Here is a 17,437-nt window from a genome sequence, read left to right on the forward strand (position 1 = left end):
TTAAAATGTGATTACATGCGTTTCATATCTGAGAAAGAGAAGACGGTTTCTGCATAGAGCCAGTCTATTTCCTTTTTCTGTGAGTCGTCCTCAGACTTCCCCTCATCTGGATCTTCTACCTCCCTGAAAACCAGACATAAAAGAAGTATCACAAGATGAGCAACATTAACAAGTAGACATATTATAATAGAAAGAAAATTTAAGATTTCTAAATACATTCATGTCATAACACGAGATAAATATATTTTACCTGTCACTGAAAATAATAAAAGTAAAGTGACTCATAGGACTGTAGCGCTAAACTGCATAACATAATACTGAGATAGAGACTGAGAGAAGAAATGAGGCATTTCTTACCTGAAAGAGATTAGGCTGGTGTAGCAGAGTGGAGGAACGAACAAAGTCAGGATGAGCTTCCATACCTCAGTGCTTCTGTCCATATCCCCCCACCAGATCTGAGACAGCAGAGTCTGTCATAGACACACACACACACACACACAAGCATGCACACACTTTCATTTCTGAGGCAAACCAAAAACTGTGTGCCTACAGTATGTCTAAGTCCACCTATTTCATAGTATAATGCATCAGAAAACAGAGGATAGACAACAATTAAAAATTTGGCATGCTTTCCAATTTCTCCAGATTTTAAGGTACTTTACCTTACGTCCAGTCCCCCTGAAATGTGGACTTCTTCCTTGCAAGTCAAAGTCAACATTATTTCTTTACACATTAAATTATCCCAGTATTAGACCTCAATAAAGAATACAGTAATATATAGAAGTCTTGAACCATCCCTCATTTCTACATATTTTGCTTCCAGTGAGCAATAATCTTAGGTAATAGTTCTCCAGGCTTCTTAAAGAACTTTTTAGGCTCTTAAATTTGGCATGTTTTTGCCTCTTGTTTTCAGACCAGTACCTGTACCTGACCAGTTTAGAGAAACTTGAGTTACACATGAGTCACTCAAGCATAAAAAGCATCTAACCTAAGGCATGAACCAGTGTGAAACAGGTGCAGATGTTGACAGATGTTCAGGCCAGTGATTAGTATACTGGAGATGTTAAGAGTAACAGATGAGAGGGGAAATGAGGTTGCTGATGAGGCTGTTATATAACTAGATAAGCAATCTGTCAAACTTTTTTTTTTAAACAAATTTGTGTTAACCTGAACTACCCATAAAATACACATTAAGCCGAAATCAATCATTTGTTGAAAAGCTGATTAAGATATATTTATTCCTTCACTGTCTATACAACTATAGAGGTCGTGAGGGCCTGGAGCCTATCCCAGGAATCTTAGGGCAAGAGGTGGGGTAAACCCTGGACAGGGTGCCAATCCATCACAGGGCACTCACACAAACACACACTCTGAGCAATTTGGGAATGGCAAAAAATTGTGGGAGATAATTAGAATACCCGGCGGAAATCCACCAAGCATACAGAGAAGGTGCAAACTCTGTGCAAACAGAGGCAGGAGTCGAACCTTTGACACGGGAGGTGCGAGTCCACGGTGCTAACCACTACATATGTCACCACGACACCCTGCTGTGATATATCAATTCCAAAATCTACCAAAATCGAATCATTCCACCAACTGGATATAATACTAATATTAATAGAAATGAATCTATACAAACATTTTGCTCATTCTTGTAATAATTAAAATCATGGAAGGATGGATTAATCCACAGTCTAATCTAAGAAGCTCTGCTCCCTCTTAACATTACTTACCAGTGGGGAATTAGTACTTCCCTATATAAAAAATAATTTTATACAACCATCTTGAGGGTTTGCTGCCAATTTTATTTTCTATCTACCTGTATCTCTTTTTATGTGAGCATAAAATTCAGTTCTATTTGTGTTCGGTTCCAGTTGTATCGTTGCATACTTCTATAAGAAAAGACTTTCTTATCATATATTTTTAGATTGTAGTTTTGTTGGCATAAATGTGGCATTTTCTTGTATATTTGGCGAATTTTTGATCCTGACATATGAGTCTCTTGCAAATCCCCAACTCTGATACTGTACATTGTGCATCGGCAAAAAACATACTAGTGTGGCTAATTAAATTATATCTCCAGTTGTTTGAAACTGAATTATTATGGGATTGATGCTTCAAAAATGATGATAAACTATAACAAGGCACATGCCTCACTAAACAGTCCAAATACGGGACAGTGAGCCTTTATATCTGCAGCACCCTGAGTAATCCCTGAATCTGAAAAGATGAGATGAGGTGGGACCCGTGCAGGTGGATAATGATAGTTTAGTGGAACTGACATCCTTATTGTCAACTATTTTCCTTCTGATCACTGTTATAAACTTACTTTTTAGATTTATTAGGAATACCTGTTCAATTTCTCATTAATGCAATTATCTAATCAACCAATCACATGGTAGTTGCTTCAATGCATTTAGGGGTGTGGTCCTGGTCAGGACAATCTCCTGAACTCCAAACTGAATGTCAGAATGGGAAAGAAAGGTGATTTAAGCAATTTTAAGCGTGGCATGGTTGTTGGTGCCAGACGGGCCGGTCTGAGTATTTCACAATCTGCTCAGTTACTGGGATTTTCACGCACAACCATTTCTAGGCTTTACAAAGAATGGTGTGAAAAGGGAAAAACATCCAGTATGCGGCAGTCCTGTGGGCGAAAATGCCTTGTTGATGCTAGAGGTCAGAGGAGAATGGGCCGACTGATTCAAGCTGATAGAAGAGCAACTTTGACTGAAATAACCACTCGTTACAACCGAGGTGTGCAGCAAAGCATTTGTGAAGCCACAACACGCACAACCTTGAGGCGGATGGGCTACAACAGCAAAAGACCCCACCGGGTACCACTCATCTCCACTACAAATAGGAAAAAGAGGCTACAATTTGCACGAGCTCACCAAAATTGGACAATTGAAGACTGGAAAAATGTTGCCTGGTCTGATGAGTCTCAATGAGTTAGAATTTGGCGTAAACAGAATGAGAACATGGATCCATCATGTCTTGTTACCACTGTGCAGGCTGGTGGTAGTGGTGTAATGGTGTGGGGGATGTTTTCTTGGCACACTTTAGGCCCCTTAGTGCCAATTGGGCATCGTTTAAATGCCACGGGTGACCTGAGCATTGTTTCTGACCATGTCCATCCCTTTATGCCCACCATGTACCCATCCTCTGATGGCTCCTGCAGCAGGATAATGCACCATGTTACAAAGCTCAAATCATTTCAAATTGGTTTCTTGAACATGACAATGAGTTCACTGTACTAAAATGGCCCCCACAGTCACCAGATCTCAACCCAATAGAGCATCTTTGGGATGTGGTGGAACGGGAGCTTCGTGCCCTGGATGTGCATCCCACAAATCTCCATCAACTGCAAGATGCTATCCTATCAATATGGGCCAACATTTCTAAAGAATGCTTTTAGCACCTTGTTGAATCAATGCCACGTAGAATTAGGGCAGTTCTGAAGGGGGTCAAACACCGTATTAGTATGGTGTTCCTAATAATTCTATAGGTGAGTGTATATAAACATTCCCATGACCTTTTGAGAAACATAAAATATTGCAAGACCTGCACGCCGTCGTGACTGAAGAAGAGACGAGCATCTGCTTCCATGGCCATCTTCAGACACGTAGTTCCCTTCCAGATGTCAGAGTTTTTCTTCAGCAGAACGAATGAGCGACTCTCACAGCTTTCATAGCATTTACTGAAAACATCTATTTAAAGCAACAGAGCAAAATAAGGAGTATAAGGAAAAAAATAAGGGTAGCAAAGACCTACAGTATGGCACGGCTTCGAATTTCCAGAATGCACAATTTTCCTGTAAAAATGCACACACATCATACCAAGTGCCAAGTTCTCAAATCTCTGAGCCAGTTCCTTCATAGAGTGTTTGGTCTCGGTCTCGGTCTCTAATCTGGAGAGAACTCTCAGCAGCTTACAAGCAAATAGAGCACTCAGCACGGACTCTGAGCACTATGATAGAGAAAGAGAGAAAGAAAGAATTAACCTTCACTACCCAGCAATAATTTTTACATTTTATATCACAACAAAATGCTAACTACTCATATTTAGCAATATTTTCCAAATTAATGCTCACAATTGCTTCTGGCAAAAGTTAAAGAAGTTATATAGAGGAGACATTATATTATGACTAACAAACATGTAAATTCTTTTTTATATAATGTTAAATAAGATTTTTAATACTGGTGCAGGTTAGCAACTAAAAACTCAAGGCACTGCATTACCATTTCCCAGAAGTAAACGGCCATCTCACTGCGGTTCTGCAGCACAGCCCACATGAAGAGCGAAGCCCATGGGTAAGTACATTTACGTTTCCGATATTCAGCATCCGATTTTAACATAGATACTTTCTGAAAAAAGAATAATAAGATTAAATTCGAACAAAGTCAAATCAACAAAGTTATGAGGGGGTTCAAGTCAAACTGGGACCTGTGCTGAAATTTCTCATGGATGAAGCTGGAAAATTGATTCACATTTATAGAACACTTCAAGCAAAGCACGATGATGAGACTCTTAGCCGCAGTCGAAAATTTTATTAGTGCAAACAGATTAAAGAAGGACGATCCAAGGTGGCTCGAATCCCACTGCAGTCCTCCCCAGAAACATTCAGCGTGTGGAACGCCTAATCTTTAAAAATCAATAAATAACTTATCACCGACTTGTAGAAGACATGCATCTGTCACCAACATGACTTGCACATTACAGAAACTCACAGACAGATGTGTATGCGGGAGTTGCTGGGAGGCCAGCATTTCAGACATGAAACAGACAAACTGATCATAACTTCAGGGTACTAAGAAAACTTTCTACCTTAATGGAGTCCAAGCACTGAGATATGAAACACTAGGATAAGCGCATTAGTGGAGCAGAGGGTTATATAGAAAAATAAATGGAGTTTTTACTCTGATAACTATGTTCTGTTATTCTGCACAATCAAAAGTCCCAGTTTGACTTGAACACAAATTACAATCACACATTTCCTTTGCCTTAAAGATGCGAGTGTATTTATTCTAAGGATTTTACATTCAGTATTTCACCTTGAAGGTTTTGCGTTTGGAAGCAACAACCTGCAGATCCAGGCAATCATAATAGAATGGCTCGCACACATCACCTAGCAGGTATCGCAGGACTTGAGACACCTAGGACAGAAATGATGATAGAATTAGATATTCGACTGATTAGGACCGTATGGAATCAATTTAGCTTGAATGTTTGGGATTTCGTGAACGCACAATGAAGTTATTGTTGATTAGTGAACTTGGCAGAAAAAATATTAGGAACTTGCTTTTAGGTCCTGCAGGACCTAACCTGGACAGAGAGAGTTTATTGTCTGCTTTCCAATTACAGGCCGATATCAAACCTCCCCTTTATCTGATCAAAGGATGCAGGCTGCTTGTCAGTACCACGTATTACTAAAACTACAGCAGGGGGCAGAGCTTTTTCTTACAAAGCCCCAAAGTTATGGAATAGTCTTCCAAATAGTGTTCGGGACTCAGACACAGTCTCAGTGTTTAAGTCCAGGCTAAAAACCTATTTATTTAGCCAAGGATTTTAATAAATAGATTAGCCATAGGTAAAGGAGCAGATCTGGGGGACTCATGGACGTAGAGTATTATGGTGAACTGTTATGTTTAGATGCTGTCTTCCTCACTCTCATTGATCACTCAGGTTTGCTGACGGTGAGGTGATTGTTTGCTTTACATTATACATTGTTTGACTGTGACCATACCTAACTGTTATTTCTCCATCTCTTTTGCTCTCTCCTTTTCTGCTCTCTCCTCCCTCTGTCTCTCCCTCTCTCCCTTTTTCTCTACCTATCTCTGTCGAGCTATACATGTCGCTCCTGAGCTGCCATTGATCCAGACCTCCTCTGCCCTCTGGACCTGCCTAACTCATCCTGGAGATATTATGGACATCAATCCCTGCTATCTGTTTTCACACAGATGAGGATGGGTTCCCTGTTGAGTCTGGTTCCTCTCAAGGTTTCTTCCTATTACCATCTCAGGGAGTTTTTCCTTGCCACTGTCGCCGTCGTCCTCGGCTTGCTCATCAGGGACAATCATATCATTTTGATTCATACACACTCACATTTCATATAAACTTAATTCTTTTGATTGTGTAAAGCAGCTTTGTGACAATGTAAATTGTTAAAAGCACTATACAAATAAAATTGAATTGAATTTGTAACAGGAGCCATTATGCTCATGGATAGATAAGCAATGGTGCAGGTGGAGTTTCCCATTTAACCAGTAAAATATGACTTTGAGCAGGCTTTTTTGTTGTTGTTGTTGTTGTTGTTGTTGCAAAAAAAGGATTAATTTGTCACTGGCATGTCATTATTTTTTACTGTAGTAGTAATAGTAAAAGTACATTTAATCAATGAAACTAAAAAATTACACCCTAATCAGTAAATGAGGTTAAGTACACAGAGACTTCCTCTATAGAATAGGATTAGGGCCACCATAAACATTTATTGCAGGTGACTTAATAAATTACTTCGGACTATAAACTTTTTATTTAAAAAAAAAAAAAAAAAAAAACTTTGGCTTTGAGAAATCGTTTTTGAGCCGCATGGTCTGCCTTCCGTGCTCGGGAACGCCTGAATTGTTTCCCGAGACCACGTCTGCAATCGGTCCAGTGATTGGTTCCCGCGCCGGATGCCCTTTCTGATACAGTTCTTTCAGGCTTGGGCATTGGGTGGCAAGAAAACTACCACTGAGCCATTTCTTAAAGACAATGTTTTTTAAAAATAAAATACCGCCTAGTCTACTATCCAGGCACAAAAAAATTGCCCTTCATTTTCTAGCTAATTAAAAAAAAAAATTCTCACCTCGAAAAGTGTCAGTTTCTTGACTGGGTTGAAGGTGTCGTTTTTATTACCGGCCGCGGAGCGAGAAGAGCCAGTATTGACAGCACTTTCACGTTCTGCGAGGTAACGCTGTAGCAGTGTGTAGGCTAGACAGCCCTCTGAGATTGACTCATACAGCTCCTCTAGACGGCCATATGTAAGATAGTCCAGGACGTTCAGTCCGTTTTCAGTAAAAAGGCGTACAAATTGAGGCTTGTTGTTCACCAGCGCATCAGTCATGAAGCCCTCCAAGTCTTCGTTCTGCCCCGAAAACAAATCCCAGTGTTTATGTGTTTATCATTCACTTCTGTTATCCAACACTGATATATATTTGAAAAAAAACATCATTTCCTACCCTCCACTGTATGCTTCCTGTGAAGAGCTCACTCTTGGCGATGTCCACTCTGTTCCATGTGACAGCCAACCTCAGCTCCTCAGTATAAGGGGGGGCATCATTGGAAAGGCGCTGTTTATTCACTGTGACACACAAACACAAACAAACCCTGTGGACTTTTTGGGGTGTTTCTTAAAATCGAGGAAGCACAGGTGAAAACATAAGCTGAATAAAAAGTTTTAGGCCAATTTATAAAAAAAAAAAAATTAACACAAGTTATATTAATTATTTGACTGCTTGGTTTAGAAATGGTTGCATAGAGAGTCACTGCTGTGCTTGTAGTTTTATTTTAAGGAAGCTGTGGCTTCTCAGATGAAAAAAATAATTGTTGATTAACTTAAAGGGTTAAAAAAAAAAAAGTTTCAGGTTTGAATAGTCAGTGCTGTCATGGTAGACAAAATGCCTTAATTTTGATTACAATAAATCAACCCAGTTAATGTAAGGGAGGTGGGGGACATAATGCTTAGTCCATAGTGACCAGAATTGACCATTAATTCAACGAATGGTGAGGATCATTGTTAGTGTCTTTAATTGCTTTGGATTGTTTAAAAAGCCAGTTGCTACCATTGTTACCCTGTATAATGCAAATAGTCAAGGCATTTATATCTATCCATGATGCAAGTATACAAAATGCAATAAGGTTATAGAATGCGCCAAAACATTATAAACTTGTTATTTAAAAAAAAAAAAACTAGGTCGTTAATTGCAAGAAACACAAACCAAACGGTTTGAGTTCACAACTCTTTTGCTCAGTACAGTATGTTAGCTAGTTTGCCAGATGGCTTCTAAACCTTTTCTGACAAATGTGCCCATTTCGGAAATGAAAAAAATGAACCAGAAGAACCTGCAGCCCAGAGACTATGTGACTGGGATCCGTTATCCAGGGAACCATCAATCGCTTTGGTGCACTTTCCAATCAGCGCTCTTATAATCACCTGCCAGTCATTTCTGTAAATATCTGGACTGGTGGAACTGTTTTGTACCTGCTCTTCCCACATTGGGTGTAATTCTGTCATGATACAGTATGATTTATGTTATAAAATCAATGTACTTTTATGTGATCATTTGCTGAAAAGTAACAAGTCTCTGTTGAAAATGTAGGGAGTAAAAGTACAGGTTTCTCATAAAAAATGTAATGAGTAGAAGTAAAAGGTTTCACATACAGAAAATACTCAATTAAAGTAAAGATTAGTGCTGTCAATCAATGATTTTTTTTTATTTAGTTAAGAGAGTCAGTGATTAATCAGGATTTAAAATACTCAGATTTACTTGTATTATAAACGTGCAATGTTAGAAAAAACAACTGCATGACAAACTGGTTAGAGGAAACCAATTATGCAAGCTTTATAATATCTCAAACATTAACATTTAACAAATGTTAAATCAATAAGACCGGCACTGCACTCTGTAGCTGGGTAGTATGGAGTGAACCCAAGCCCACCAACGGCGAGGCTTGAAACCAAATCCTCAGATCCAAAATCTGTTAACCTAGAGCCTTAGCTGCCTGAGCCACCACTCCCACAGATCACATTTAACTCGAAAGTTCATCGATCGTGCAAATGAATCTATCGTGATGGAGACAAAGTTGAGTAGTACTTTTGTATAGATGAAGATTCTATTCTACAAACATGTGCAAATTGAACAACCTATTTTAGTTACTGAAAAAGTGTATAGCCAGTTTTGCAATACTGTCAGTGCAGTCCTTGTATTAATCTTTTGCATTCCAACAGTCTAGCAGTACAAACAGCAGCGCAACAGTCTACACATGAGAGTATTGACTGTAGCAGAGTAATATTCACTTCAGTGAAACTTACCCCTGACTAGAGCCTTCAGCAGCACAGTGTCAAAGTCGTCTAAGCCCTCATGTTCTTCATTATAGATTGAGATGAGGTCTTTGTTTTGGCAAATGCTCAGAACCTGTCCAAAGTGAACATATACTGTATGAGTAATTCAAAGCACAGACGATTTTTTTAAGAGCCTTATTAAGTAAAGTTTGTCTACTTAAAAGTACTAAAAGAGCAACTATAGAATCCAGTGCTGAATAGCAAACAGGTATTTGAAGCCGCAGGTGCTTTTGGAAGTTAATGCAGGATCCTACAAAGGCTGGCAGTTCTGTACAAAACTGCCTTAAGTCATCCTCAATCAACGCCTCCAAAGAAAATCAGAGTAAAAGACTAATCGTCAAGCAGTTCCCTTTCAGTCGATTCACTCGGTACAACACATATAGTATGGGATATCACGCCCTCTCGTGTCCTGGCTGAAGCCACCTTTATTCACGCCGTAAAGGCAGGCAAACCTGTGGTGACGTAGGTGTAGCCCCGCCTACACCTATAAACCATCGTCGCCACGGTTGACCCTCAGTTCTTACGCTCTTCACCTCGCTGTGAACACCTTTTCCGTAGAGTTTTCTAGGTGCTGCTAGTAAACTCTACGTTTTACGTTTTACGTTGAAAGACTGCGCTTAAAATCAGCTTAACTGCTCTTGTTGGCGTTAGCGACAACAGCCTCATTTTGGTGAGTCGTCTACCCGCGGGGCGCTGACTTTTAAGTTTTCTGACAGTCAGAACATTAGCAACATCTCAGTTAGTTGGCTTCTGTTTGGCTGTGCTAACAGCGCTAGCTAAGATGAGCATGCAAGCTAATGTAGCTAAGAAGAGGTCCGCTGTTCGCCCCTGTCCTCAGGAGTGCGGCTTCTCCTTGCACGAGAAGGACCAGCACGAAGCGTGCCCCGTCTGTCTGGGGATTCTCCATGCTAGGAGAGCTCTAGCTGAGCCAGAGTCATGTGAGCTTTGTCGCCAGCTCCGGCGTTCAACGCTGGAAAGACGGGTCACGTTCGTGGAAAGGACCCTGGGGAGAAATACAGTCGCTCAGCAGGACCCCCTCCTTTCCGAATCAGCAGTTCCAGCTTCGCCTGTGTCTGCTGACGAGGAATTTCCGTCAGAAGTCCCCGCACCTAGCTGGGCGGACCAGATGGAGTATCTCGAGGGTTCGGAGGACCGTGGGCTCTCCTACAGCGCTGGCCAGCAGCCAGGCACCGAGCAGCATGCTTTCGAGGACGATGACGTGCTCGACATCGGCCTAGAGATACATGGCTTGTCGGAGGACGAGCATGAAATTGTGCCGCCTGCTCAGAGCTCCGCTGCTACTGCGTTAACCGCTCGGGACGACACTTAATTTTTTGCTCTCTACCGCCGAGCGGCCGAGAAGCTGGAGGTGGAGTGGCCCTCCCCGCAGCCGGCTCAAAAACCGTCAAGGTTCGCGGGATTTTTTCTTCCTCCTGAACCAACAACAGTTAAGAACTGCTTGCCCATGTTTCCCGACTTTGTCGGCGAGTTAACGTCGTCATGGAGCAAGCCGCTGTCGACCCGTGTATCAGTGCCCGGTTACGGACAATATTTGGAATTAGACGGAGCTGAGAAGGCAGGACTAGTTAGCCCACCGCCAATGGAGCCATCTTTGGCTGCTTATTTGGCACCCTCGCACAATCATGGAGTGTCTGGACCTACTCTCCTTCCATCTAAACATTGTAGATTCTCCTCTGCCCAGCTGGAGAAGATTTACCGCGCTCAAGCGGGCACTGCTCGTGCGCTCAACTCCGCTACGCTGCTTCAAACATATCAGGCAATGTGTTTGGCAGAGCTCGGCTCACTGGTGCCTCAGGAGAGCCCGTTCTGTGCGCTGCTTAACGAGGTCAGGACAGCGACAGACTACATTTTGCGCATGTCTCGTTGTGCGGCTCTTTCCCTCGGGAGAGGGATGGCGAGCGCAGTAGTAGCGCAGAGGCATTTATGGCTCACGCTCTCTGACATTCCTGATAGAGACAGGGCTGTCTACTTGGACGAACCGCTGTCTGCTGAGGGTTTGTTCGGCCAGTCACTCGATGCCATTCAGGCAAAGTTTGACTTCAGAAGGAAACAGGCCGAAGCGTTGCGAGACATTATTCCGCGACGAGAGGTGAAGCCCAAACAGGCTCGAATTATGACCACTCCGCGACCACCTCATAAGAGACCACCGCCGGCAGCTAGCTCGAGCTCTCGACCGGTGAAACAACAGCCTCCCAGGCAAAACCCACGGCAGTCGGCCTGGGGTATGGGCCCCCCACCAGGCGTCCGAAAGGATTCAGCGACTAGGAGGAAGAATCCTCACTCCTCCTAGCTCAGATTTTAAAGAGAGAGGAGCTCTGGCAGCAGGGAGACACTGCTTCTCCTCTCTCAATGCCGCCCAAGAGGCCGCTACGTTATGTTCAGGAAATCAGTCCCAAACGGCGCTGCACTTCCCTAACACAGTCTCCCAAGCACAATCCCCCCCCCTCACACACAAGTGTTTATGTTCGAGTTATGAACCCCAGTTGGGGCGTGTTAAAAAGTTCTCAGGGACTTACAGCAAGTACCCTCGATGTTTGCAGTGTGATTGCCCCAAAAATGGTGCATTTTGTAAATCATGTGAATGTTACATTATTAAAACCAATAAAGAATTTTCCTGTTTACAATGTTGCAAAACAAAAAAGCCCAGTGCCATCGATGAGGCTGCACTCTGGCGAAACGCCAGGGGGCAGCAGACCCCTTTCAGAAACCAATGCGGGCCGGTTGGCGTCCCACGTTCTCGAGTGGCGCGCATGCGCAGTCTCGACATGGGTGCAAAACACAGTCGCTATGGGATACCGACTGCAGTTTCGCGTAAAGCCACCGCGCTTCTCTTCCATAATCAACACCGAGGTGTCGGACGACGCCGCAGCGGTGCTTCGGGAAGAGATAAATTCTCTTCTGAGCAAAAGGGCGATTCAAGTGGTGCCTCCTTCGGAAGCGAACTCAGGTTGGTACAGCCGGTATTTTGTCGTTCCGAAGAGGGGGGGAGGACTGCGTCCTATTTTGGATCTGAGAATATTGAACACGTTTCTAAGAACGTACAAGTTCAAAATGCTTACTCTGAGGCAACTGCTAAATGCAATAGGCCCGGGAGATTGGTTCACTACGATCGATCTCACAGATGCTTATTTTCATATAGCGATCTTTCCGCGCCACAGAAAGTTTCTGAGGTTTGCATTCGAGGGCGTGGCCTACGAGTACCTAGTGCTGCCGTTCGGCCTGTCACTAGCTCCCCGAACGTTCACGAAGTGCGCCGAGGCGGCGCTGTCTCCTCTTCGGGAGAAAGGCATTCGCATATTAGCCTATTTAGACGACTGGGCACTGATAGCGAGCTCAAGCGAGCAGGCAGAGAAACAGACAGCACTAGTTCTGTCTCACATTCAGACTTTAGGGTTCTCAGTAAATATGCAGAAAAGCTCACTGATTCCGAGTCAACAGTGTTCATTCCTGGGTCTGGAGATATGCTCCGTTACCAGCCGAGCACGTCTCTCAGAGCACAGAATAGCCGCGTTTCAGCGCTGCCTTGCTCTGTTTCAGTTGCAACACAAACTTCGTTTCCGAGTGTTTTTACAACTAATGGGAATGATGGCGTCTATGATCACTGTGGTGCCTCTCGGGCTGTTGAACATGCGTGCGTTTCAGCGCTGGGTGCGCTCTCACCGCCTATGTGCGGCGCGCCACCTCAACAGGAGGCTGACGGTGACACCGTCATGCATGTCAGCCCTTCTGCCCTGGAGGGAACCCAGGCTATTACGTCAGGGCTCTCCGATAGGCAGGGTATCGTTTCGCAAAGTGGTGTCAACAGATGCCTCCCTCAGCGGCTGGGGCGCTCTGTGCGACGGCTCCGCGATCAGGGGGGCGTGGTCACAGAAACAACGCAGGCTTCACATCAACTATTTGGAGCTGTTAGCAGTGTTCTTAGCCCTGAGTCATTTTCGTCTGGCTTTAACAGGCCATCATGTTCTAATCAGGACAGACAATACAACAGTGGTGTCGTATATAAACAGACAAGGGGGGACTCGTTCACTTCCCCTGCTGAAACTCTCTCATTCTCTATTGCTATGGTCCAGTGTTCATCTTCTGTCACTCAGGGCCACTCACATTCCAGGGCACCTGAATTTGGGGGCGGACCTTCTATCCAGAGGGGGCCCGCTTGTGAGGGAATGGAGATTACACCCATGGGTGGTAGCTCAGATCTGGGAGCGCTTCGGCAGGGCAGCAGTGGATCTTTTTGCATCCAAAGAAAATGCTCACTGCCCACTATTCTTCTCCATAACGGATCGCAATGCCCCACTGGGGATCGATGCGCTGGCACACTCATGGCCCCAGCTCTATTGTATGCTTTCCCTCCGGTAGAACTGATTCTGCCTGTCACAGAGAGGGTACGTCAGCAGGGCCTGTCACTAATCCTGGTGGCACCTCATTGGCCGGCGAAGTTGTGGTACGCAGAGATAGTCAGCCTGCTAGCAGCAGAACCATGGAAACTTCCTCTCCTCAGGGACCTTCTGTCTCAGGCAGGGGGAGAGGTAGTGCACCCGCGTCCCGAGCTGTGGAACTTGCACGCTTACCTGTTGAAAGGTCCAATTTGTTAGCAAAAGGGCTTCCCCCGAATGTGATTGAGACAATCCAAAGTGCTCGGGCCTCGTCTACTAGAGGTTTATATGCTTACAAGTGGCGAGCATTTGAGCAATGGTGTCAAGAACATAATGTTCTTCCATTTCAGTGCTCCATGGTGGAGATTTTGTCTTTTCTACGAGAACTATTAGAGAAAGGCCTTTCCTTTTCTACTATTAAAGTGTACTTGGCGGCTATATCAGCCTGTCATGTTGGTTTTGACGGAGTGTCACCAAGGGCTCATCCGCTGGCAGTACGGTTTTTAAAGGGAGTGCGACGTCTGCGACCCACTACGAGGTCCAGTGTTCCGTCCTGGGATTTATTGTTAGTGCTTGAGGCCCTCTGTGGTCCTCCTTTTGAGCCAGTTGAGTCTATAGATATGAAAATTCTTTCATATAAGACGGCACTTCTTCTTGCTTTAGCATCTGCTAAACGAGTGGGCGATCTCCACGCTTTATCCGTGCATCCATCCTGTACGCAGTTTGCTGCTAATGGGTTAAAGGTTACTCTACGGCCGAACGCGGCCTATGTACCGAAGGTCGTCTCCACTGATTATAGCTCTATGGTCTTTGACCTTTATAGCTTTTTTCCTCCTCCTTTTGCTTCTGATGAGCAGAGAAAATTGCATAATTTGTGCCCCGTACGTGCACTACGAGTGTACATGGACCGTACAGTAGATATGCGCTTATGTGATCAACTGTTTATCTGCTTTGCCAGTCCAGTAAAGGGTAAAGCGCTGTCTAAACAGCGGCTTTCCCATTGGATTGTGGAGGCTATTACACTAGCTTATAGTAGCAAGAGTGTCCCATTGCCTCTGGGTGTGAAAGCACATTCAACGAGAGCTATGGCAACATCATGGGCTCTGTTCAAAGGAATGTCTGTGGGCGAGATTTGCGCGGCAGCCAGTTGGTCCTCACCACACACTTTTGTCCGGTTCTACCGACTTGATATAACGGCCCCCTCGGTGGCTCATTGTGTCCTCTCTGCGGGGTCCTTAATGCAGTAGAGTAGCTGTCAGGGTTCTTGTGACTAACTTTGATAGATACTCGGCGGGGCGTGAATATATGTCCCATACTATATGTGTTGTACCGAGTGAATCGACTGAAAGGGAACGAATGGTTATGACTATAACCTCTGTTCCCTGAAGGAGAGGAACGAGGTACAACACATTGCTGCCCCGCCTCATAGTTACGCTCGGCGAAGAGCGGCTATCGAACTGAGGGTCAACCGTGGCGACGATGGTTTATAGGTGTAGGCGGGGCTACACCTACGTCACCACAGGTTTGCCTGCCTTTACGGCGTGAATAAAGGTGGCTTCAGCCAGGACACGAGAGGGCGTGATATCCCATACTATATGTGTTGTACCTCGTTCCTCTCCTTCAGGGAACAGAGGTTATAGTCATAACCATTCGTTTTATTCACAGATAAATCTTTTTTTGTTGTTGTTTTTTTTTTTTTATTTTCTCCCCTAATTTAGTCGTAGCCAATTCCTCCCCGTCACTAGGGGGCTCCCACATTAAGGCTACTACTACCACGCAGTCAGGAGGGCCGAAGACTATCACGTGTTTCCTCCGAACCGCGTGACGTCAGCCAACCGCATCTTTTCGAACTGCTTGCTCACGCACCGTTAGGGGCGGAGTAACACACTCGGTGGAAAGCGCTAGCCGCTCCTTCCGCGTGCGCGAGCTCACAGACGCCCCTGATTGGCTGTAGAGCCGTGATTAATATTCACAGATAAATCTTGTCCAGATGGATGGAGTTCTGGATGATTGGTTATTGTCCATCCTGTTCTCACAAAATGACATCTATGCAACAAATATTTCAAATATTTTATAACTCATATAATATAACCCATTTAGTTTTTGAACTGCATTCTGGGTAATTATTTGGAACAGCTTATCTTTTTATTTTAAAGCTTATTTTTAAAATATCAATAAGGTTGTTAACATTATCAGTACTTTCACTTGTGACGACGTCCAAATAATAATATAATTGTTGATGATTTAAAAAATATTACACTAATATATTGTATGTGTATCTCTCTCTCTCTCTCTCTCTCTATATATATATATATATATATATATATATATATATATATATATACAGTATATATATATTGGGCATGACAAGACCTTTGGTAAAGGTTTTGCCGTCTCAAGACTTTGGCATCAGATTGTTTGGGTGCTGTGTGTTGTGGGATGGGGAAACCGTAGATTAGATATGTTTGTTCAGGATATCCTATGGGTGTTGGACAGCTAGGATGGCAGCCTTGGGATTTTTGTCTGCTGGGCTCCATGTGCGGCAGGCTGTTGTGCATAGGTGTTCTGGTGGTTTTCTGTCATGACCACCATTGACTTTTTTCAAAAATTTGGCTGCATCGGCTTTCCTGTGGGATCCTGCGAGCATGGGTGAGCCTTGGGTGCCTATGATCCTATTACCAGTTTACTGGTAGATAACTGACAATGTTAATTTGTTAATGCTATATGGTGATAATGTTGGTGTAAATAGTTTAAATAGTAGACTCATAATAAGTTGTAACTTGGTGTAAAGGTTAGCTGCATTCCACTGTCATAAGAAAATTTTCAACAGTTAAAATATCAGTTGTGTTTTAACCGATTTTGAATTAAAAGCGTTGCAAACAAGTTTTATTGTGCAAGAATTTAGTCTACTTTAAAGATAAAAATCTGAAAACTTTTGGAGAACATAATTCCTGAAGAACAGAATGTTTGATGATGTTATCCTCTTTTAAAATGAAAACAGTTACCATGACAAACAGTGTTATAGTTTGATTTTCATACACGCTATTCCATCATTTCACATCATTCATTACCTTGTCTACGAGTTTGTCAGTGTCCTGTTCAGAGGGAAAGTGCTTCAGCATTATCTCCGTTACTCTTCCCCTAAAATCTGTTTTGGTAGCCGCCTCGCCCTCGCCTTCTGTCCCCGACCCAGGCAGGCTTGGTGCAGCTGATGTGTTGTCAAGGACGTCGCTTACCAAGTTAGCCAATCCCCCAGAGCCTGCCAGGACCAACCAAGGGATAGACTTCTTTAAGGAGAGATCCATTCTCTAAGACATAAGCAGAGAGAACAAGCATTTTATACTCAATACATATGTACATACATTTACCATAATTTCCTGAACACAAGTCATCTTATTATACTGAAGCAACAGACAACTGAGCAAATATTTAATATTTAATATTGCTGCTTCTGTGTAGCTCATCAGATTTTGTGAATAATAAAAAAATAAAAAAAAAGGTACAGGTAGTCCCAGACTTACGAACATTCGAGTTACAACCTGTTCAATCCTGGCAGTAAGTCACATTTATTGTACAAAAAATAGACATTGCAGCGCACCAGATACAATTATATTGTAGCGTTTTTACGCCGGGAAGAATGCTGGAGAGACGAGTGAGCTTATTTGCTACCCAATGCAATGGCTGGGAGTACTTTATTTAGCACACAGCAGGTATGGCATGAGCAGCACCTTCACTCAGGAGCCTACATCCAATTCAGCACTAGCTTGAACTGGAGCACATTTCACACGTCACACTCCTCAACACACACACAACAGGGCCAAAGTCACTAACCCAAACACCTTTCCCCATCATGGTGAACACACCGACATCCCTGCAAGGCATGCTGGTCGTCAGCCGCCGCCCCGCCCACACCACAATATACAATATTTTCAGTGTGTAAGTA

The 17,437-nt window shown here is 43.5% G+C and overlaps 1 protein-coding gene across 2 annotated transcripts in view; it reads right to left on the bottom strand.

Annotated features, from left to right (window-relative positions):
* LOC128541223 (transient receptor potential cation channel subfamily M member 4-like) overlaps positions 1-17,437 on the bottom strand; it is a 34,046-nt gene that overhangs the window by 7,359 nt on the left and 9,250 nt on the right. For both annotated transcript variants that reach the window (XM_053511550.1, XM_053511549.1), the window contains exons 8-17: positions 16,566-16,802; positions 9,071-9,173; positions 7,218-7,339; positions 6,845-7,123; positions 5,052-5,153; positions 4,239-4,364; positions 3,837-3,966; positions 3,562-3,707; positions 358-470; positions 16-123 (exon numbers count right to left, since the gene is read on the bottom strand). In XM_053511550.1, the coding sequence (XP_053367525.1) occupies positions 16-123; positions 358-470; positions 3,562-3,707; positions 3,837-3,966; positions 4,239-4,364; positions 5,052-5,153; positions 6,845-7,123; positions 7,218-7,339; positions 9,071-9,173; positions 16,566-16,802 (1,466 nt within the window). The remainder of the gene's footprint in view (positions 1-15; positions 124-357; positions 471-3,561; positions 3,708-3,836; positions 3,967-4,238; positions 4,365-5,051; positions 5,154-6,844; positions 7,124-7,217; positions 7,340-9,070; positions 9,174-16,565; positions 16,803-17,437) is intronic.

The sequence above is a fragment of the Clarias gariepinus genome, chromosome 14 (genome assembly GCF_024256425.1).
Source record: "Clarias gariepinus isolate MV-2021 ecotype Netherlands chromosome 14, CGAR_prim_01v2, whole genome shotgun sequence".
In the NCBI taxonomy this organism is placed as follows: domain Eukaryota; kingdom Metazoa; phylum Chordata; class Actinopteri; order Siluriformes; family Clariidae; genus Clarias; species Clarias gariepinus.